This window comes from Clupea harengus, chromosome 5, assembly GCF_900700415.2.
Source record: "Clupea harengus chromosome 5, Ch_v2.0.2, whole genome shotgun sequence".
Classification (NCBI taxonomy): Eukaryota; Metazoa; Chordata; class Actinopteri; order Clupeiformes; family Clupeidae; genus Clupea; species Clupea harengus.
The window spans coordinates 29981441-30004340 of record NC_045156.1 but is presented as its reverse complement, the minus strand read 5'-3'; the positions used below and the strand labels follow the sequence as shown (position 1 = coordinate 30004340).

General features: G+C 44.5%; 3 protein-coding genes across 4 annotated transcripts in view; 2 read left to right on the top strand and 1 right to left on the bottom strand.

Annotated features, from left to right (window-relative positions):
- The window catches only part of LOC105904081 (filamin-B), a 64520-nt gene extending 48638 nt beyond the window's left edge, over nucleotides 1–15882 (top strand). The window contains 14 exon segments of the mRNA XM_031568501.2: nucleotides 2482–2610; nucleotides 2880–3053; nucleotides 3234–3392; nucleotides 3704–3907; nucleotides 4837–4989; nucleotides 5358–5480; nucleotides 9134–9400; nucleotides 9689–9826; nucleotides 10144–10259; nucleotides 11791–11923; nucleotides 12427–12603; nucleotides 13189–13407; nucleotides 13508–13714; nucleotides 14842–15882. Coding sequence (XP_031424361.1) covers nucleotides 2482–2610; nucleotides 2880–3053; nucleotides 3234–3392; nucleotides 3704–3907; nucleotides 4837–4989; nucleotides 5358–5480; nucleotides 9134–9400; nucleotides 9689–9826; nucleotides 10144–10259; nucleotides 11791–11923; nucleotides 12427–12603; nucleotides 13189–13407; nucleotides 13508–13714; nucleotides 14842–15029 — 2387 coding nt within the window. The 3' untranslated portion in view covers nucleotides 15030–15882.
- Nucleotides 15883–16831: 949 nt separating this feature from the next.
- LOC116220599 (protein ATP6V1FNB) lies at nucleotides 16832–18540 on the top strand. Its single transcript, XM_031568500.2, has 3 exons — nucleotides 16832–17119; nucleotides 17187–17836; nucleotides 18135–18540. The coding sequence occupies exons 2-3, from the start codon at nucleotides 17422–17424 to the stop codon at nucleotides 18251–18253; spliced, it is 534 nt and encodes a 177-aa protein (XP_031424360.1). The 5' UTR covers nucleotides 16832–17119; nucleotides 17187–17421; the 3' UTR covers nucleotides 18254–18540.
- Nucleotides 18004–22639, bottom strand: LOC105904080 (deoxyribonuclease gamma). 2 transcript variants are annotated; one of them, XM_012831911.3, is made up of 8 exons: nucleotides 22250–22635; nucleotides 21408–21496; nucleotides 21221–21313; nucleotides 21028–21140; nucleotides 20756–20868; nucleotides 19732–19889; nucleotides 19212–19308; nucleotides 18004–18831 (listed from the first exon to the last, which is right to left on the bottom strand). In XM_012831911.3, the coding sequence occupies exons 1-8, from the start codon at nucleotides 22385–22387 to the stop codon at nucleotides 18751–18753; spliced, it is 882 nt and encodes a 293-aa protein (XP_012687365.2). In that variant the 5' UTR covers nucleotides 22388–22635; the 3' UTR covers nucleotides 18004–18750. The 2 variants fall into 2 exon arrangements, with proteins under 2 accessions (XP_012687365.2, XP_042563855.1); XM_042707921.1 differs by lacking the exon at nucleotides 18004–18831 and adding an exon at nucleotides 18918–19044 and having other exon boundaries at nucleotides 19147–19308; nucleotides 22250–22639.
- Between the last annotated feature and the right edge of the window lie 261 nt (nucleotides 22640–22900).

The window sequence follows — 22900 nt, the reverse complement described above, 5'->3', positions numbered from 1 at the left end:
GTTTCAACAGTATGAAAGCGGGGATAAAGGGAGGCATCTTGTGGGCTAGAAAATCATTTGGCTTGTGATTTATCTGCAGTGGTGAAAGACTCGCTGGTGGGTGACCTCAGGGCCGGGGAATGTGAGCGGGTTCTCTCACCGGATGCGTGAGCAGGAGGCGGGGCTTCTGGACGCCTGTCAGAGCCTGCTCTGGAGGGAGGGAGGGAGGGAGGGAGGGAGGGTTGGGTTGGGTTGGGTTGCTGGGATTTCACTTCATCTCAGATACTCATCCTCATACATTATGGAAATCAAAGCTTCATTTCTTTCGAAACTAAGCTCTGCAAATCCCTTGTGAAGACTGAGTCAGGGCTTCTAATCATTAGACTGATGTGTGTTTGGACATAATGACATAACATTACCTTCATCCAGTATTCACCTAGATTTCCTTTCCTCAGTTTGGGTCTGTACTTTATTCCAGATAGACAATGGCTCAAGTCCTTTTTCACTATGGGGCTTTTGGGTGTGCACAGGAGAATACCACAAAAGGGCTTTTTGTTGGATCACCCAAACACATCAGGAGTTAATTCAGTCGTCGTGTTAGCTCTGATATGATGGTAGATGTATTGTTGACCTACTCGTTGTGGGCTGCCATGTACATGTCGGCTTGTTTTCTGAGTGAAGGTTAGATCAGCCATTGGCCTTTGATAGCTCTGACATCACCTTTGCAGCTATATCCCATGCTTTTGTGGTGTGTATATACTGTATGTGTGCACATTGACGGAACCGCATATTGATGTTTTCCTGTTCTTTCAAGTTTGGCGTGCTCATTTAGATTCCATCAACATGATGTACCCATGAGCCAGGGTATATACAATGATGTTTTCAAAGTCAAAGTCAAAGTGTTTATTGTCGCATACACCAAATTTCTTCAGCGCAGCGAAATTCTTATGACTTGGCAGCCAACATCTACGCAGTAGACGGCATACAACAGGTAACACAAATAACATATACCAAAATAACATACCAGAAATAACATATAACATATAACAAATAACATATAACAAGTAACAACAGTTTAAAATACAAGAAGGGCAGTTTCCAGGGTGGGGAATATTAAATTAAATAAGATAAAAAATGTGGGTTTATATATATATATGTAGCAAGTGTATTTGTATGGGTGTGAAGTACAAGGTGATGGCGACTGTTCAGTGTTGCTGATTCAGCAGCCTAACAGCCTGGGGGTAAAAACTGTTTGTGAGTCTGGTAGTCTGTGCTCGAATGCTCCGGTAGCGTCTACCAGACGGCAGCAGTGTGAATAGACCATAGCCTGGGTGGCTGTGGTCCTTGACAATGTTCCGTGCTCTTGCCAGTCCAGTGTCCAAAAAATGTATTTAACCTTAATTCGAAACATACTGTAGCATGTTTCAATAACAATCTACGGTATGATACAAACGCAAATATAACGTAGCCTATATAATGTCCACCTAGGTTGACAAAAGAATGACCTCCTCAAATCAGTTCCCCCCCAATGCATTGTTTGCTTGGTTGTTGTGGAACCATATTTCGTTCATAACCAATACTGTTATATCCTCCAACTACACAAGGTTATTATCAAAGAATACTGTTATATCCTCCAACTACACAAGGTTATTATCAAAGAATACTGTTATATCCTCCAACTACACAAGGTTATTATCAAAGAATACTGTTATATCCTCCAACTACACAAGGTTATTATCAAAGAATACTGTTATATCCTCCAACTACACAAGGTTATTATCAAAGCGATGGCACTACAAGACCAGATCAATCTCTTATTTCCTCAGCAACATGTGGTATGGGAGAACAGAACTGGCCCAGTCAAGTGAATAATACTAAGCCTTCTTCAGGTTGCTGGGAGCATGTATTAGGTACACGCTGGTATTACAGTCATGGTATAGGCTATCAAACTAACGCAAAGAGACGCTGATATTTCCGATCGTAGAAATGGAACCTAAACACCATGATGTGTCTGACAATCAAAATAAGATGTTCTATTGCAGACGGGGTGAAGGCTTTGAAGGGCAGACTTCAGACTGAAGCTTCAGAGAATGAAATGTGATTGGATAGAATCAGTCTTCTCCCCACACTGTCTATTGGGAGTAGGAAACCGTCGGATTTTGTGACTCGCATTACAGTAATCAATAAATAAAATCATAACAAGATATATAGTAACGTTATTGATTTATTTGCTTTGGTTAAAACACAAATAAAGGATATCTTTGATGTGTTTTGTGAGCATTGTTACTAGACATTTTGGTAAGTTTTTAATGTATCATATTTTATTTTATCAAAAAACCGGTAAATACCAGCTAACAGAAAGCCTGCCATGAACAATGGGAGTGTTTTGAAAGAAGTAGGGTTCTGAAAAAGCCCAGGGAAAACAGTAAGCCCTTGGGGATTAGTGAGCATTTGTTTGTCTTGGCTCTTGATTGATATTCCTGACTGCTGTTTGTTCCACAGAGTCTCCACTGCAGTTCTATGTGAACCATGCCAGCAGCCCCCACGTGACTGCCTATGGGCCAGGCCTGGTGTATGGGGTCGTCAACAAGACTGCCACCTTCACCATCTTCACAGAGGACGCCTCTGAGGGTGAGAGCGTGGGCTTGCTTCACAACTGAACAAAGACCCAGTCATTACTTTTTAAAGCTTGCATCATAACATCTGGAGCTCGTCCAACTAATCCAGCATCAATAACAACTGAGTGACTGTAATGTCATCTGTGGCAGATTTTAAAACCATTGTTATTCACTTCTGCAGACAAGTCATATCATTTTGCATGATGTCAGTCTTGGGAGAATTGAGGAAGTTTCCTTCAGAGGCCCTAATGGTTGTCACTTGTTGTCTGTTTAAATGCTTAGGTGGTTTGGATTTAGCTATTGAGGGTCCCTCCAAAGCTGAAATAAGCTGTGTGGACAATAAAGATGGCACCTGTACGGTCACTTACCTTCCCACGCTGCCTGGTGACTACAACATCTTGGTGCGTTACAATGACAAGCACATTCCTGGGAGCCCCTTCACTGCCCGTGTCACAGGTGAGTCCAAATGAATGATCATTTTTATAGGCTGTAATGTCATTGAACTGAATCAACTCAATGTACTGGTACGCCACACAGAATACTTCAATGATTGATTCCTTCATGAAAGTGTTCCAAAAGATCAAATCATCTCCATCCGTAACCTACTTTCTGTTCCCGTGTGCTGTTCCTGTTTAGAGGACAACAAGAGGAGGTCCCAGGTGAAACTGGGCTCTGCAGCGGACTTCACTCTGGACATTAATGAAACGGACCTCAGCCTCCTAAGTGCCAGCATTAAGGCCCCCTCTGGCAGGGATGAACCGTGCCTACTTAAGAGGCAGCCCAACAACCATATCGGTAAGATAGGACCTGCCACTTACAGTCAAGGATTGACTATGGGAATGATAACTTGCTGGCTTTCTGAGGTTTCTAGTTTTGTATTTAATGTAGTTTATTGTAGTAAATGCTTCTCACTTGCAAATGCTTGTTCAGTCTTGTCTGATGAAAAGATGTGAGTTGGTTAAGGGGTGTTGGTTATGGATATCTTTCTCATAGATGTTTAGCCCAGTCTTGTCCTGATACCACTATGTTGAAGGACGTGTAATTGTATGCTACTGTGGTTGAGATGAGCCCCACAGTTTAAAGATGTCTCTCTCTTCCCTCTCCAGGCATCTCCTTCATTCCGCGGGAGGTCGGAGAGCATCTGGTCAGCATCAAGAAAAATGGCCGCCACGTTCCCAACAGCCCGATCACCATCATGGTGGTGCAGTCTGAAATCGGAGACGCCAGTAAGGTGAAGGCGTACGGCCAGGGCCTGCTGGAGGGACAGACTTGTGAGATGTCAAACTTTATTGTCGACACCAGAGAAGCAGGTGAGGAAATTCTTTGCTCTTTTGATATAAACTAAAAACTGGACCAGGTTCCATCTGTTGTGGCGTTACCAGTTGTAACCCTTTCCACTCTTTTGATATAAACTAAAAACTGAGCAGGTGCCATCTCTTGTGGCTTTACCGGTTGTAACCCTTTCCATTGGGGCTGTGTGTTGAACCTGAACATTGCGTTGGGCATGGTAGGGTGTATTGGGGAGGCATGTTGCATCATGGAGTTATTGGCTCAGAGAGGATTCTAGAGCCCCCCCCTGTTCTCCTCTACACCGTCTCCATTCCTCTGTCATGACATAAGCAGCCTGTGCTCAGACTTGTTTAGATGGGTTTTATTACCCAAATGTTCCCATGTGCTCGCCACATGAAAGCCTTCCTGACCTTCGTGCCTCCCAGGCTTTGAAGAGGGGAGGGGAGGGGGGGGCAGAGCCAGATGCCAGGGCTAATTGAGAGGTTCTAATGGAACTAGTTCAGCGGAGGCACTCCCTCCTGACCACCCCTGGAACTCACCCTGCCTCACCCCCTTACATCCTGGATTCCTGTAAATCCTCAGTCTTTTTTCATGCCGTGGCTTTTCTATGGTTTATTTTATGTTATATTTTCACCTTCACAAATCCGTTGAATTTGGCCGGGCTTGAGTCAACGAATATGTGACAAGTGGCACTGGGTTGAATATGAGCAGAGAAATAGTCAGAAGTGGAACCACAGAAAAAGCCTCATATTGTTTTAGTACATAAAATATCCATGTTTCAAGTTCTAACCACGTTTTAGGCTGACGACGTCTTTTTTACCATAAACCTTTACTTGATGCAAGTCATATATGCTTGCTTCGTTATGCAGCCATGTTTGTTTCACTGTTCAGCCCTTTATTTTCAGCCCATAGTAATGATGACCGGTCCTGGTTGCTTCCCTCTGCTCAGGTTACGGAGGTCTAGCCCTGACCATCGAGGGGACCAGTAAGGTGGACATCCAGACAGAGGACATGGAGGATGGGACCTGTGGAGTGTCTTACTGTCCCATGGAACCAGGGACGTACATAGTGTCAATCCGCTTTGCTGAAGAGCATGTAACAGGTATGGCGACAGTGGTACAGGAGGTAAAGAAGTCATTTAGTAATCAGAAGGTTGCTAGTTCGATTCCCTGTCGAAGCGTCCTTGAGCAAGACACTGAACCCCTAATTGCTCCTGATGTGCAGTGTGCCATCAGTGTAAATGTAAAAAATGTGTATACATCCTTGTAAGTCGCTTTGGATAAAAGCGTCTGCTAAATGTAAAATATGGTCCACATTGCTGATGGTTGCACCGTTTCAATGAAATGTGGTTTCAGTATACTCCACGATGGTACAGAGCAAATAATGTAAAGACATTAGTACACTTTGAGTGGAAGCAGCGCTGACTGATGCACCGATGTGTGTGCTCTGCTTTGGTGTGTGTGTCCACAGGCAGTCCCTTCTCAGTGAAGGTCACCGGAGAGGGCCGTATCCGCGAGAGCATCTCCCGCCGGCAGAAGGCTGCCTCTGTTGCTAGTGTGGGCAGTGTGTGTGATCTCAATCTGAAGATCCCTGGTAAGGCTGGCCACTTCATACTCATACTGATGAAAATGTGTGATACTGTTTACCATACTATAGGTGGCTTCAGATCAAAGTGAATAAACGTGTGTGTAAGTGCACCATCATCTCTTCTGATTGGTGAATAGAGTTTTATATTTCAGGTGCCATGTAGTGAAGTCATTAGGGTCTTTTCATTTCTGAAACTGAAATGATTTGTTGGTAATCACGCATATAGACATTTGTAGCGCTTTTCTACTTACTGGCGGACATCACTGTGAACTTGCTTATTTGATGATGATGATCATCTTTCCAGCGTGTGAACGTTCTCATGACCTTCTTAGTATTTCCACCATGGATGTAGAATCTGCTTGAAACCTAACACTCTGACCCCCGCCACCCATAAACTCGTCTCCGTGGTGAAGAAGGATTCACTGTTTCAGGTGACATCACTTACCGTAACCGTAACAGTCTGTGTCTGGAGCGGAATGGTGTCATCAAATATAAGACATCCGTCACCTGGGGTTGGTTTGAGTGATCAAGGCAACTAGCGCTCGTTAAATAGAGGCAACCTGAGCCTGAACCCTACCAGCCTCGCTCCACACTGATTTACTGCCCTGCATGTGCTCACCAGAGAGAGAGAGAGAGAGAAATGGACAGAGCATAGAGGAGAGTCAAGAAAGAAAACATGACACAAACTGGGCTATACATAGCTACAATGAGTGAGCTGTAGAGACTGAGATACTGACCTGTGTCGGGTATAGTCATGATCTTATACGTGTGTGTGCTTGATTTTATTGTACTCATAGCTTGACTTGACGGTTTTTAGTGAAACTATCCTGTTTCTTTCTGAATGCATTCTGATGCATATTTTCTAACGTGTCAGCTACCCGTCTTGAGGCCTCTTTTTCGGAAACCCTGGCTGTGACTCGGGTGACGACTCCCTTCCCCTTCCAGATGAGTTATCTATATACCTGTAGAGGAGAGGGCAATCAAGCAGTTGCTCCTAGGCAGTGTGCCAGGCACCCTAGCTGGATGAGACCCAATCTCCCTCTCATTTCTCCCTCTCAGTGGCGCCATGCCAGATACAGCACAGAGGGCTTGGACAGCACAGCGAACATGGTCACGCTTGGCACCATAGTGCTACCAATGTTGCTGGTACAGATATGAAGGGACCGTATTGTTCAGATAAAGCAGACTGATGCTATGAGATCAGCAACCCCAACCAGAGGGGAAGACCTTCACCTTAAAGCATCTAGAGTTAGGGATCACCTTAATGAACATTCACCTTAATGAACATTCACCTTAATGAACATTCACCTTAATGAACATTCACCTTAATGAACATTCATCTTAATGAACATTCACCTTAATGAACATTCACCTTAATGAACATTCATCTTAATGCATCTAGAGTTAGGATTCACCTTAATGAACATTCATCTTAATGAACATTCATCTTAATGAACATTCACCTTAATGAACATTCACCTTAATGAACATTCACCTTAATGAACATTCATCTTAATGCATCTAGAGTTAGGATTCACCTTAATGAACATTCACCTTAATGAACATTCACCTTAATGAACATTCACCTTAATGAACATTCATCTTAATGCATCTAGAGTTAGGATTCACCTTAATGAACATTCATCTTAATGAACATTCATCTTAATGAACATTCACCTTAATGAACATTCACCTTAATGAACATTCACCTTAATGAACATTCATCTTAATGCATCTAGAGTTAGGATTCACCTTAATGAACATTCACCTTAATGAACATTCACCTTAATGAACATTCATCTTAATGAACATTCACCTTAATGAACATTCATCTTAATGCATCTAGAGTTAGGATTCACCTTAATGAACATTCACCTTAATGAACCTTCACCTTAATGAACATTCATCTTAATGCATCTCAGGGGAAGGAGAAGAATTTGCCACCTCCTTTTGAAGTGTGGCATTCTGGGTAACACGGAGACAAAAGACTACTTGTGGAATAACAGACTGGGTGACTGGAATTATGCGCATGAACAGAACTGAAAATCAGCATTACCAGGGAGCACAGCCAAATAGCTGGCTCAGATACAATTGTTTGTGCTCTTGTTTCCTGCCAAGGTATGGGCTCTGGTCTGGTCTACTCCATAAGTAAAAACACATGGCGAGGGAAAAAAACAAGGCGTATGCCGTGAAAACATATGCACATAATGTATTTCGAAAAGTGTCGACCAATAAAAAGGATAGAATTTAGGTCATTTCTTTACAACACAGTGGAGATTCGTACAGCTGTGCATTTGTGGTCCCTTCAGATTTCTGTGTGATACCCTGTATATCAAGTGCACACTCAACTATTTGGCAGAATTGTCATCTCTGTCAACCTTGTATGAGTTGTGTTGGCATTAAAAGTCTCTTCACACTTTAGCACACAAAGGTCAGTATTTAAATCGACCATGCCCATGCCATTGTCAACTTCTCTCGGGCCAGTCCTGGTGGCTATGGTGACCTGCTGCCACAAGCTGTTTGATCTACGTGAAGTGGAGAAAGTCATCATTTAGGAATCCGTGAGAAACACTGAGGATCATGCTGTTTCCTCAACAAAACTTGTTAATCACGTAGTATTGTCGAGGGCTGGGTGGGTTCTAGAATGAAAACCATTACCTAACCTTTATTTAGTCATAAGTCTTCTATCTTTTTCTCATTCTTTTCACCTGTAGTCTTTCAGTGTCTAGCACCACATTTTCATCTTGAACTGAAAAGGATCCTTCAGACTTTACTGAACTTTTCTCTGAATGCCTTCCACCTATTCGTGTGTGTGTGTGTGTGTGTGTCAGTTTCCACTGTTCTGTTTTGTCTTCTCTCTCTCTCTCTCTCTGTTCTTCTCATTTCTCTTCCTCTTTCTTCTTCTCTGTCTTTCCTGAGTGTGCTCGTAGTGACGTGGTTTCTTCTGGCCATGGCCCGTGAGCTTCTATCTCGGGGCGTGTGTCGTTCTCACTGCTCGATACGCTTGGGGGGCCGGGGGACCCTCCGCTCGAGTCCGTCCAGGGCTTGGAGCTGCTCTTGGAAGGCGGCGGCGCCCCTGACTCACCCCCCGGGGCTGCAGGGTGCGTGGTAAAGCCCTGCCCATGTGGACCATGAGGTTGGCAGAACGTGCTTGCTCCTGCTTCCAGCATGTCTCTGTTTGTGTGTGTGTGTTTTGTGTGTTTGTGTGTGTGTCTCTGTTTGTGTGTGTGTGTGTGTGTGTGTGTGTGTGTGTGTGTGTGTGTGTGTGTGTGTGTGTGTGTGTGTGTGTGTGTGTGTGTGTGTGTGTGTGTGTGTGTGTGTGTCTCTGTGTGTGTGTGTGTGTGTGTGTGTGTGTCTCTGTGTGTGTGTGTGTGTGTGTCTCTGTTTGTGTGTCTGTGTGTGTGTGTGTGTGTGTGTGTGTGTGTGTCTCTCTACATGGTTGCTGCCACTATCCACACCCCTGGCTTCTCATCTGCTTACCTAAACCTCTCCAGAGGTTCCCCTATAATCTGGCGTCTCTCATAGCCCCTGTTCTTACAGCTGTGTCATTACTCCTCCTATGTCTCACTCTTTCATCTCACTCTTTCATCTCACTCTTTCATCTCACTCTTTCATCTCACTCTTTCATCTCACTCTGTCATCTCACTCTGTCTCCGCAGAGATAGACGTCCAGAAAGTCTCGGCTCAGGTCACCAGCCCCTCTGGCTCCACGGAGGACGCAGAGATCGTCGCCATGGGCAACCACACCTATTGTATACGCTTTGTGCCGCGGGAAATGGGTGTCCACGTGGTCAGCGTCAAGTACCGCGGCCAGCACGTCCCTGGGAGCCCCTTCCAGTTCACTGTGGGCCCACTGGGGGAGGGAGGGGCCCACAGAGTGTGTGCTGGAGGCCCCGGGCTGGAGAAGGCGGAGGCAGGTGTCACAGGTATAGAACTCTTTCATTTTCATTCACACACGCACACACACACTCTCTCACACACTCACACTCACACTCACACACACACGCACACACACACACACACACACACACTCACACTCACACTCACACTCACACTCACACTCACACTCACACTCACACTCACACTCACACTCACACTCACACTCACACTCACACTCACACTCACACTCACACTCACACTCACACTCACACTCACACTCACACTCACACTTCAAATGAAAATGAGTTGTGTTTTGGTTTTGTGTCTGTCTCTAGCGGAGTTCAACATCTGGACCCGAGAGGCGGGTGCTGGGGGCCTCTCGATCGCTGTGGAGGGCCCGAGCCGAGCTGAAATCTCCCTTGAGGACCATAAGGACGGCTCCTGTGGGGTGTCATTCGTTGCCCAGGAGCCTGGTATGAACCTGGCCTGAAATATGGCAATGCTTCTGCCATTATTAGAGCATGTAGGCGCAGATGTTGAATTATTGAAAAAAAAAAATAGCCAGATGTACCAAATGTGTTCCACAGTTACCATGGTGATTTGACAGTTTAGTCTGTGGGCAGCTCCATGGCGTTTGACTATGCTTTGTTGCTTTATTTCTGTTAAGTGGTGTATATGTAGTCTAAATGTCCAAGACTATGGCACGTCTCCCACTTCATCTTCCCAATTTCTCTCTCTTTATGTTTCTGTATCCTCGTGCCTCATGCTTCTCTCTCTGCTGTGCTTCCAGGTGATTATGAGGTGTCGGTGAAGTTCAATGATGAGCACATCCCTGAGAGCCCGTACCTGGTGCCAGTGAGCGCCCCCGCAGACGACGCCCGCCGACTCACTGTTACCAGTCTTCAGGTGAGACATGAGGAAACATCTCCACACCTGATCATGAGTCTGGTACCAAAGTGTGCTGTAAAACACTAGCAGAACGCTAACAAAACAAAACATAGCAGTCAAAAACTCCTGAGATGGTCCAGAACAAAACCCATGACTGACAACATTGGATCGGCTAGTGGTTAGCACATTATGGGAGGCGTATTTAGAACTTACAAATGTCATTCACGTAGAAATATCTTCAAGGTTGTAGCACCGTGATCATTCACTGACTCTATAGGCCATGGGATACAGTAGCTCCATTCATAACAGGGACATATAGTCCCTTTCCAGCAATACCTAAATTCATAGCGTTATGCTGTATGGAATGCTGTTTTAATTTGATCACCATCACTGTGAAGGGTCGCCAAAACAAACGCTCCCGCTCGCTCATCCCCCAAATAGATGCAATAGAACCTCTGAATAGATTCCCCAAATCGAGCCCTTTTGAATGTCATGTAGTTGGCACAGAGCACTTCTGTGTCCTCGTATTGTCAGCCTTAGTTGTCTCCGTGTTCTTCTGCCTGAATGAGCCTCCCATCGGCCCCGGTGCAGATGGCTGCTCATGCTGACCGAAGTGTTGGCAGGCAGGGTGAGAGCAGAGAGCAGAGACTGGGGGTGCCAGTGAGGTGTGGCCCCCTGCTGGTGGGGGCAACAACAACAACAGCGCCATCCCTGCACACCCTGGCTCATTGCAAGCACACTACCAGCACACTACCATGCTTAAGATCCAGGTGCTGTCCTGTCCTCTGAGCTGGCCCCTCGTGCTGTAGAGTCATATGATAGGGTAGAGATCCAGGTCCTGTCCTGTCCTCTGAGCTGGCCCCTGGTGCTGTAGAGTCATATGATAGGGTAGAGATGCTCATAAAACCCTGCTGGTGTTACTGGCTCACTTTGAGTACCTTTCAGACGTCAGGCAAATGGTGTGGGGCAGGATGTTTCCCTTGTGTTTCATTTAAAGGCTCTTAACAGGAAGCACACCGATTCCACTCAACCAGAGACCAGCTAAAGCAGAGAGGCAAACCCCCTGTGCCTTAGAGATCCCTTCGTCTGTCTGTCTGTCTGTCTGGGCCTTAGAGATCCCTTCGTCTGTCTGTGTCTGTCTGTCTGTCTGTCTGTCTGGGCCTTAGAGATCCCTTTGTCTGTCTGTCTGTCTGTCTGTCTGTCTGTCTGGGCCTTAGAGATCCCTTCGTCTGTCTGTCTGTCTCTTAGAGATCCCTTCGTCTGTCTGTCTGTCTGTCTGTCTGTCTGTCTGTGTTCTCTCGTCATGTTCCCAGTCCATCCCATAGATCCTATATTAGCAAGTTAAAGAAGGTGTGGTCTCTCCTCTTACCTTTAGCTGGTCCAGATTGAGCACAGGTAAAGGGGAAAAAATGAATAGATTGTGTTTCATTGTTTCTTCAAAAGGTTTGTTAAATGTTTGTACAACATCTAAAGCTCTTGTGAAAGGTGTAGTATTTCTAGTAGATGGGGGAGGGATGTGTTAAATCCTCTGTTGTTGGCTGCTCATCAGGAGTCAGGTCTGAAAGCCAACCAGCCAGCCTCCTTTGCGGTGCGTCTGAATGGCGCTCAGGGTTCCATCGATGCTAAAGTGCACAGCCCGTCGGGAGCCTTGGAGGAGTGCGTCGTGTCCGAGCTCGAGCAAGGTGAGGCCCGTCGACAGCTAATGGTTTTCACATAGACAACTTCTTTCTCCACAGGAGGAATACATTTATGTTTTTCCGTTGAGAAGATGGCTGCAGACCAGAAAAAACTGTTTTGTCTTAAGTAATCTTTCATTCATTGATCACATTTAGGAGATTATGACTATCTTAAAGGTGCAGTCCACGATTTGAAACCAATACACTTTTTTTGCCAAATTGAGTTCATTGTGTGGCACAATCAGTGTATGCACTCAAAATGACCTCCGGTGTTCGAACACAGCCATGGCTCTGTGAATGGGAAACAAACATGGTGGTTCAGACGGAGCCATAAACAATTTTAGCCAATCAACACGTTCCTTCAGGAGCATGGAAAGGAGGGGGTTATTTGATTGGTTGTTGAGTTCAAATATCAACAACCTTTTTTGCCAGTACTGTGGATGCAAATCAATGCATTTCATTTCGAATGCACAGTGTTTAGTAATCTGACCACATTGACTCTTCCTCAGACAAATATGCCATCCGTTTCATCCCTCGTGAGAATGGCATCCACACTATCGATTTAAAGTTCAACGGCAACCACATCCCCGGAAGTCCGTTCCAGGTGCGCGTGGGTGAGCCGGGGCAGAGCGGAGACGCCGGCCTGGCTACTGCGTACGGAGCTGGGCTGGAAAGAGGCACAACAGGTGAGCCGCTTATTAACCAAGACTAGCTGGCAAGATGGACGTCACAAACGGTGATGTGAAAGTAAAGTTTGGGAAGTGCCAAACGTTTTCTGCATTAGGTACCACTGTGATTCTGCTTGGCTGTGATTTCATACTTCCTACAGACCAGACCAGACCACACACTTTTATCTTTTTTTCAATCACTTATGTCGAAAGAAAAACAGGAAGGGCCCTGTTTGTGGTTGTCAGTGGTTGAATGGAGATAAAAAAAAGAAAGCTGCACAAAGAGAGAGCATTAATCTTCTTTTACAATCCGTCTAGCTGACAGATATTTCTGAAGTTGACAGTACATGTTACCCTTGCTTTTGTGAGGGATTTATGGGTTTTGTGTTCTCATTAATGGTCTGTACAAGTCTAAGCAACATATCTGTAACGAAAGCAGGCTCATTAAACCTGTCCAAACCCAGCTGAATCAACTCACCTAAAATACATGTGTTTTTATAAGTCACAGGCTCGGTGTAAAGGAGTTGTTATTGTCGTATGAGTGTTCTATAGTCCAAGTAGCTTTGTTGTGTAGACATTTAATGTCTCATCTGACATCATCAGGTAACCAGGCAGAGTTCACCATCAACACCACTAAAGCAGGGCCGGGCTCTCTGGCTCTGACCATCGAGGGGCCATCCAAGGTGAAGATGGAGTGCCAGGAGGGCCCCGAGGGCTACAGGGTGCAGTACACACCTATGGCCCCTGGGAACTATCTCATCAGCATCAAGTACGGGGGGCCCCAGCACATCACTGGCAGCCCTTTCAAGGCCAAAGTCACAGGTAGAGGTTTGGATTTGTGTCCTATGTGAGCGTTCTTATTTATTTCGTCAACTTGTCAAATGACATCCTGACCCGGTTTGTTTTGACTCCCCGTCCCTAGGCCCTCGCCTGGTGAATGTCACCAATGCCAGCGAGACGTCCACGCTTATGGTGGACCCCGTCACTAAATCCAGTGGTGCTGCTGCTGTCCATAGCGCCCTGCCCCGGGCGGCTTCAGATGCTAGCAAGGTGGTGAGCCGAGGGTCAGGCCTGAGCAAGGCCTTCATTGGACAGAAGAGTAGTTTTTCTGTGGACTGCAGCCAAGCAGGTGAGACAAGAATTGAAATGTGCTATTTGTGCTACTGTGCAATGCACCATTATTAGAGGAACATGATAAAGCAGAACATTTAGTCTTTTCTACTCACTACTCTTTACTTACTATGGCCATAATTCTCCCACACACTTTTCAGCCCAAGTGCACCATGAAGGCAGGGAGTTAGCAGCGCTAACCCCAAATGTGTGTTTCTTGTGTAAGCACCCTTACTGGCCGTTTCCACATACGCGTTATTCGTCCCGCTCTCATTGGGAATGAATGGAGACCATATCCCGCCTGTTGAGCAAGAAAACGCCCTTTCAAAGTTGCCGATTCTTTAACTTTATGCAATTAAGAACTACCCGAGAGCCAATCAGTGTGGCATGTGTGTGTAAAACATTTTTAAAAAGCATTTTAGCATATATGTTAACTTGAAGGATATCTGAGATATATGAACTGCATTAACCCGTAACACAGGCTTGCTCCTGCTTGCTAGGACAGAAACATGTTGGCATAATGTGCCACTCTTCCAGTAAAGGAAACGGGATCTTTGTTGGCAGATAGATAAATCAGACTTGATGGCATTGATGGTACTGTGAATGGCAGATTCAAATGCTCCCTGTCAAAAAAGGATATGTTGCCACGCCTGTATCCCAAATCCACGCCCCAGGGGAAGGTGTGATTTATCCCTCTGTGATGGATAACCTGCCCAGGTGGAATAGGTCGTTTCCACCAGCTGTTTTCTCTGTCAAAATAGGGGCCCCTGTGTGTGTGTGTGTGTGTTCTGGTGATAAAGAGAATGTACACATTAAGTTCTGGGAATGTGGTAGGACTTTCACTGATCAGAACATGCACACACACACACGGCAGAATGAACACACACACACACACACTGATCAGAACATGCACACAGAGCACACAGGGCAGAATGAACACACACACACACACACACACACACACACACACACACACTGATCAGAACACACACACACTGATCAGAACATGCACACAGAACAGAATGAAAAATTCCTAAATATTTGACATACAATGTAGAAAATGTGCTTACACTGTCTCTCTCTCTCTCTCTCTCTCTCTCTCTCTCTCTCTCTCTCTCTCTCTCCCTCTGTCCCTGTCCATCACAGGTAAGAACATGCTCCTGGTTGGTGTGCATGGGCCCAACATCCCCTGTGAAGAGGTGCTGGTGAAGCACATGGGGAATCTGCAGTACAACGTGAGTTACGTGCTGAAGGAGCGCGGCAGCTACGTGCTGGCTGTGAAGTGGGGAGACGAGCACATCCCTGGCTCCCCCTTCCACGTCACCGTCCCATAAGGCCCTGCACGCAGACACTGACAGCGGAGAGAGGGAACGTGGCCTAACTTGGTGAAACCCAATACTGTAAAATGCATCTGACAATTTTGCACTCAAGCATATATTCTACATGTGAAATGGATGCAGGTCATATTTTACAAGATGTTAAAAGAACATGCCATATTCTAATGCCACATTCAATTAAAAACATGTTTGGGTTTCACCCTGTCGTTTATGAACAGGCCTTAATATATTTATAAGTAAGTAGTATTTAACACCTGTGTCATCTGAACTGTAAATAATAGACCTTCATTTACTACTGATATCTTGATTTTGTCCTTGTTCTTGTGGCGTCAGCGTGTACACACTCAAAGCACGTCAAACAGTCTACATTGTGGTGTTACATGTGTTTTTCTGTGTATACATAATCATAAAGGCAAAAACATTGTGCTGCAATGGCAGTGTTTGTCCACATAGACACTCCCTAGACTACTTCAAACCTTAACTTCTGGACTGGAGTCAATGCACTTTGACAATGTCTATGCAGCCATTGAGGTATTGCAGCCAACGCATTCCTTAGTACCAAAAACAACCATCTTTATTGCCTTTCCGTCTTTGGTGGGCCACCTTGCTATTAAAACTCAAGTCAGAATACTAGTAGAGTTCAGGTAAAAAAAAAACTATGTTGTATCTCTTGTTGCTTAAATATAGTTTTGATACGCAAATAATTAAAGAATATTTTTGAGAAATGTTTTAATGTGAGAGGAAATCTTTTCACTGTTTGTAGTCTCTCCCCCGTGCCTTAATGTGATGTGGGTCAATAAATGATGTACAGTGCATTTGATTTAATAAATAAAAGAAAAACTGGAATACATACCTGTGTGTTTTCTTGTAATGAATCAAATGACTGAAGTGGAATAAGAAGCAGTGATCAGGGGGACAGTAGTAGTAGCTTTTTAAATACTGTGCAGACGCAAACTCATTAGACCAGAAGAGGTTAAATACTAAACCGTTAACAGTTAAAACTGCCTTTATTGGTCAGTCCATTGTCTCTCCGACACATCCTGTGTTCACTAGCAGTAAAGGTCAGCACCGTTCCTTTGAAGAGCAGAGGCCATTTTAGATTCAAGACATTCCAAGATGTTCAGGAGTCCAGTGAGATGAAACTCAAACCAATTGGTGAAAGTTGTTCCTTTGCCTGGTTATATTGGCTTGTCAGTCCTCTTTAAAGTTACACAAACAAATTTGGATTGAATTATCTTTGTTGGTCTGAAAAGGCAGTTTAAGCAGCAGCAGCAACATAGCCAGCAGCATGGATGCTTCCCCTATGATCCTATAGCTCAACTGGTAGAACACTGGAAAATCAAGTGCTTACAACACCAAGCTGATGGGATTGATACCTACAGTAGGGAGTACAAATACTGATAGAAATGTGTATGTATACAATATTGCAAGGCAACAATAATAAGTGTCTAAATGACTTAAGTTGCAATGGTTAACACTACATTTTAAAACTGAACTTCAATGTCTGCCAGTTTAACTTCCCCCAGCCATTTTGATTAGTGTATCTGAAATGCTGACACCATTGTTCTCAGAGAGATAAGAGTACTCTTAAAGGACAGGGAATTCCTCATCTCAAGAACTGTTTTAAAGCGTGTATGGAAAGGCACTTCACTGCCACTATCTGGACAAATAGGGCAGCTGCAAGATCATCTTGTCCCAGTGGGACTCTGCACATTGCTGACACAATGGGTATTTTATGGGGTTTTTAATTTGATGCCTTCACAATAAAAAGAGTTCAGTTCTGTTTGTACAGAGGAACTTGGAGGTGGCCAATTCCTTTCTAAAAATGTGTCGGTTCCTCCAAGTTTTGCCGCAGTGGAAGTAGAAAACTTCGGCTGCTCTGCCGCAGTGTGGAACTCTTTTGTTCTGTCAGCAGTATGAGGGTTGGGAGGAAGGGAAGGGAGGGGGCCTATGAGACTCTCTTCCTTCCTCTCCCCATTTTGTAGAGAGCCGTGTCCTGGTTTGTGATTGGGTTACCATGGGGAAGGCACTGCTCTTGGGTTTCTGTGTCCGTGCTCCTCTTACCCTCTTGGGCGAGGCACAGAGAGGTGCACACACACCACTGACAGATGAAACAGAGAAGAGGGAGATAGATAAAGAGCAAGACGAAGAGAGGTGCACACACACTGACAGATGAAACAGAGAACAGGGAGATAGATAAAGAGCAAGACGAAGAGAGGTGCACACACACTGACAGATGAAACAGAGAAGAGGGAGATAGATAAAGAGCAAGACAGAGAAAAAAAAAGGAGATAAAGACAAAGAGACAGGAAGAGTGTCCAGAAACAGAAACTCTGCAGAACAAATAACAAACGGGACCCGAAGCAAGACATCTGTGTCCAGCCTGAAGATGAGAAGCCTCCTCACCACCCAGAACCAGAACTGTTATCGTGAACTGATAAAGAAGGAGGCGTACGCCAGGCTGGCCTGGAAGATGAAATACAGCAAGGACTATCCCAGGAGTTTCACTTCTCACCAGGCCAAGGCTCAGGCCCTCCCTAAACTGCCCGTCCCCAAATCCATCCTGCCTCCGGTGTTCAACCTGCCCGAGAGGAAGCGGGAGCCCTCCCCTCAAGGGGCGCACAACCTCAGCACGGCCCCGCTGATGCGACCGGTCACACCTGAAACCAGGGACGCACTATACCAGGGCTTCTCCAAAGAGGGAAAGGGCCGACACTTGTACCTGCGGCACCGTGTGCTGAAGGGTCCAGACGAGAAGTTTGACCACCCCATACTGTCCTCCTGGGAGTGCGGCTGGAGACTTGGTAAAGAATGGGAATCTTTCAAATGTTTCATACTGATGATGATGATGGTTTTCAGATTGGATGCAGTGTGTTATTTTCACATTATTCACGTCATTTTATGGCTAACCATGTGACAACAGATGAGTGGCAACCTCAGTGCAACCAAAACTATTTATAAAATGGACTTGTTAATTGATGCCAAAAATCTTTATTTCTTATTCATTGCAAAAATATTTTTACATGAATGTTTGTTGCTAAAGCGGTATATTAAAGTGGATGAAAATGTGAGGCAATGATAGTTGTGTTAATGTTTCCCCAGGCGACTATGAAAAAACATACAGATCACCAGCTAATGGGAGGTCAGGGATTGTAAGGAGCACTTTCTATGCCAGGAATGGAATCTTTAATGTCCCAACTGCAACGGATGAACTGGGATAATCATCACGTGGTGACATTTCTCAATCACACTTGTTTGCATACAAATATTTAAACAGAGGAAGTGTTTTTTTTCTGTACTGAAGTTGCTGGTATTTACATTCTTAGTCTAATGACTATTTACAATTATCTGTCATATTGTCTGTTTTGTTTCTTGACTAATTCAAAGTACAGTAATATTGTTAAGGCGTTCTGAGATCTAGTAGAACACTTGGAAACACACTGGTATCAGTATGATGGAAACAGGTTCAAATGACATGGTCTCTGAAATGGAAATGCTGTACTTTGTACTTAGATGATTAACCAGCATAACCACATGCCCTTTCCCAGAGCAAATGCAATCATCCAAAGCACATAAAGGTTTGTCTGCCATTTACTCCACTGACCCTGATCACGTAAAGTCTTAAACATTCATTTATGGCAAAGCAGGGGGTCTTCCAGCTCTAAACCTTCACTTATGAGTTAACCCCATCGGCCAGCTCTAAACCTTCACTTATGCGTTAACCCCGCCGGCCTCTGCTTCTGCGTCGCTCAGAGTTCATGGTGAAGCCCAGGGGGAAGTGATCACTCACAGCAAGAGCCTGGAACAGATGGAATCATTAATAGCATTTATAGATGATGGAAGAACGGTAATCAACAGAACAATAAAGGATGAAAAGATGATTTGGCCCTTGTTGTCTTAAGCTAGCTGAAGGAAGACATTTGTCCAGTCCTTTCAGATAGTCAATGTTGTTGATAGTTCTTATATTATAAATAAGTCATGCATAGAAATTCCTGCATATTATTGCATACAAGAAAAGTCTGGCGTCTGTGCTTGCCAACAAGGGTTATTCCACCAAGTACTAAGTCATGTTTTGCTAGGGGTTCAAATACTTATTTTTTGCATCAAATGCAAATTAACATGGTTAACTTCTTTTGTATTTCCCAACTGTGAGTCTATAGCTTAATAAAAAACACCAACCTCCTGCTCTGTGAGCCCATACTCTGTTTTGAAGTCGAACACCTCCACAGAGCTTGGCTTGATCGCCTGGATCATTCTCTCACCGTGGAGCACCACTCTGCAGACAGGTGGGGGAAAGAGTCACAGACTGCCAGATCACTATGACAACCACAGGGTGGTGGACTCAAGTTCACTACTCATGTATTAAGAAAAGAGAGCTCATTTATGTAGTTTACAGATGACGCCACACCACTCCCTACAGCCTACAAATGAGTTTGATCGATACACACCATCTCAGTCAGCCATAGGGAGCTCCAATGAACCTTCACACCCTTGCATTCATCATTTCAGTAAAGTGGAAGTGTACCCACAGTAAAAAAGACACGATGAGCCAATGTGACACATACAATTCTAGACAGCAAATTATGTACTGATAAGTAGAATGGTACTTCCTTGTTGGGTCTGATTTAGCAGTATTATTTACAAAACGCAGTTGGTAATTGGTTTTCAGTCATTCTTTTCTATTATCTCCACGCCTCACCGGTCATAGGCACAATTGGTGGACTGCTTCACAGTGGTGTCAAGACCGTCACCAGTTAGCCACAGGAAGCAGCTATCGGAGCGCAGGCGTATGTTGCTCCACTCTCTCTTGGGAACGTAGCCACACGCAGCATTGAAATCCCCCATTATGATAAAGTTCTGTGGAAAGGAGATGTGAGACTTGAGAAAGTGGAAACCAGAAGCAGTGACCTTAGGGAAGACCACAGGCCACCTGAACCCACAGCACAGGTGAAATAGGAGCATTTGGGTTTCAGCACGGCGGATCAATTTCACTTCTTTGAACAGGTCTCAAGTGACCACAACCTGTGGGGCTCAGTACAAACCCAATATCAACACACTGGCATGGAGACAGAGCTACTACAGAAAGACACCATGATGGAGATCATTTCCAAACACTGTTAATGACTTAAGAATATAATAATCAAGTGCCTTGTATTATTAATTACCTTATATGAATCATGTACTTATGTAAGCAGGAACATGGCTTTTCTGTGTTTCTGCGTGTGTGTAACTTAGAATATTAGGTGCCACTTAGTCTACATATGTACAAGAGCATGTTTAGACCAGCGGTGATAAGAAGGGTCAAACTGCTTCTTCCGACCTTGCAAAACTTCCATCCTTGCCTCGGATGTCAGAAATCCACCACGTGGTTATCTCTGCTGAACGCTCAACTTCTGTCTATATAAACCTTGTGCGATGTGTTTGTCATTGCTTCACTTTCAGCCTTGTGCTGGGGGTGAGCCCGATTGCAATTGTTGTTGTTTGTCTAATAAATATACTTATATGCAGCTCCGGAGTCCTGAGGTAACTAGGGTGAATTTTCACCTATCAGACCACCACTATTTTTCACTTCCAACCCTGCGTGTTTGCTCACAACAGTTAATTGTCCCCAGGAGCTTTCGATGTAATGTATAAGGTAGTACTTACAACACTAAAAACACTAATCAGACATTTCAACATCAGGGAATAACAAAGGTTGACATCAGTGCTCTCCTTGGTTGTACCTCTGATGTCCATCGCTGCTGGACGTCTTTGAACACATCAAAGAGCTCATCAATCTCCCGAACTGCATCCTCAGGCGCGGTGTGGATGGGAATGATGACGAAGTCCTTCACCTCTGAAATATACAATAAATATTATATATAATATACAATAATACTGCTGTTTTCTCTGTCAAGATCCACCCCACACATTGCCACGAATGGTCAAACACTGTCTTACTACCTTAAATTTACTCAAACACAGAATTGATGGTTTAATTTTTCTAATCATTTACCAGTCCTTGGTGAGGAAAACCATACGGTGAACGGTTCTCGGGCAAACACATCTTCATCTCCACACTGTGAATCAGGGTACTGGTATACATCCTTTACAGATACCAGCCTCTTCCTGAAAAATCGGAGCAGTGTAGTAAATTTGTGAAATGCGTTTTCCAGTTGTATATAAAGAAAAACTGTGGTAGAAAGTACCTGTAAATAAAAGCATATTGTTCCTTGTAGGATTTTCTACCCAACCTATCACTGATGACAAAGTCGTACTCATTCCTCCTGGAGCTGTACCTGCTGTAGTACAAGACAGGGGGAAAGGTCAGTCCACCAGTTTATTCATTTTGTGGTGAGGATATTCATTGACAGATACCCCAGTTACAGTGAATACCTGTTGAGCTCGGTCATAAGCTGAGGGAAGGCTAACTCTCGGCCATCTTTGATTTCCATAATGAGCATGATGTCACAGCGGGCAATACACTGCGAAAGCAGAGTGTGCTTCAGTATGTTATCAGCTTCCCAGACAAGAAATCACACAAACATGACAAATCCCTTTGTCACTTCAGAACCCTCAGGAATGTCCAGTTTGTCTCTATTAAAGAGCGCTTAAATGTTCCCTTTACAACCCTCTGATCAATTCTACACCTTAGGATTCATTGACTATCAACTCTTAATATGTATATATATATAATATAGGCATTTATTTTCAGCTCAACTACAAGATTTGTGTGTGTGTGTGTGTGTGTGTGTGTGTGTGTGTGTGTGTGTATGTGTGTGTGTCTGTGTCTGTGTGTCTGTGTGTGTGTGTGTGTGTGTGTGTGTGTGTGTGTGTGTGTCAGCTTGTCTAATCAGCTGTTTTCCCAGGGTAGATAGTAGGAAGTGAATCTCTCGCATATGATCAGAATAGAAACCCTGATCTTGATGGTGTAGTCTATTTTAAGTTCACATTTACACAGATGCTTGTAGTTTCTGCATCTTCCTCAATCATCATGATACCCCATAAGTGTGTTAATATAATGGTAATAGCTGTGTACATGTTACAGATAATTAAACATTGAATAAACCCAAAAAAATGCAAACATTGAGCAAAATATAGAAATTATGACTATCATGATGAAGATTTTAAAAAGCATATATATATAAAAGCAGCATGCCAAGTCCTTCTACAGTGCACACAGCCATGAAAACAATTACAAACAGAAATACAGCATGAAAAAATTGACGCTACACTACCTGTATAATGACATCCATTACTTCAGGCTTGGATATTTTGCTTCCTCCAAAGGACTGTACATTGAAGGAACATATCTTCAGCGTTGCCCCATAGCTGAGACTCAGAAGGAGCAGATTCAGAGCAGGGAACATCCTCATGACAAAACTATTGTTGAATAAACACCCAGAATGCTAGACATGCTGACATCCTGCTCTGATATCAGTTCAGTATCGGCCACTCTACACTTCCCCCCCCCCCTCCCCTGAGAATTGTGTTTAAACTGTAACAAAAGAGGCCACATGACATGGTGGGTTGAGCACCAAAAGTGGGTTGAGCACCAAAGACCACAGGATATCAATCCCCCTGCTACAGCAGAGGCAGGACCCAGCACACTGGCACATAATGGTGGGCATTTGGTGAACAGTAAGGAGACCCAGCACACTGGCACATAATGGTGGGCATCTGGCAGCTGGTGAACAGTAAGGAGACCCAGCACACTGGCACAGAATGATGGGCATCAGGCAGCTGGTGAACAGTAAGGAGACCCAGCACACTGGCACAGAATGGTGGGCAGCTGGTGAACAGTAAGGACAATCCAGGCAGACTAAGAAGGAAACATGGAGTGGGCAGAAACCAAAGGTTAGATCTGAAGTCTCATCTGAAGTCGAGGA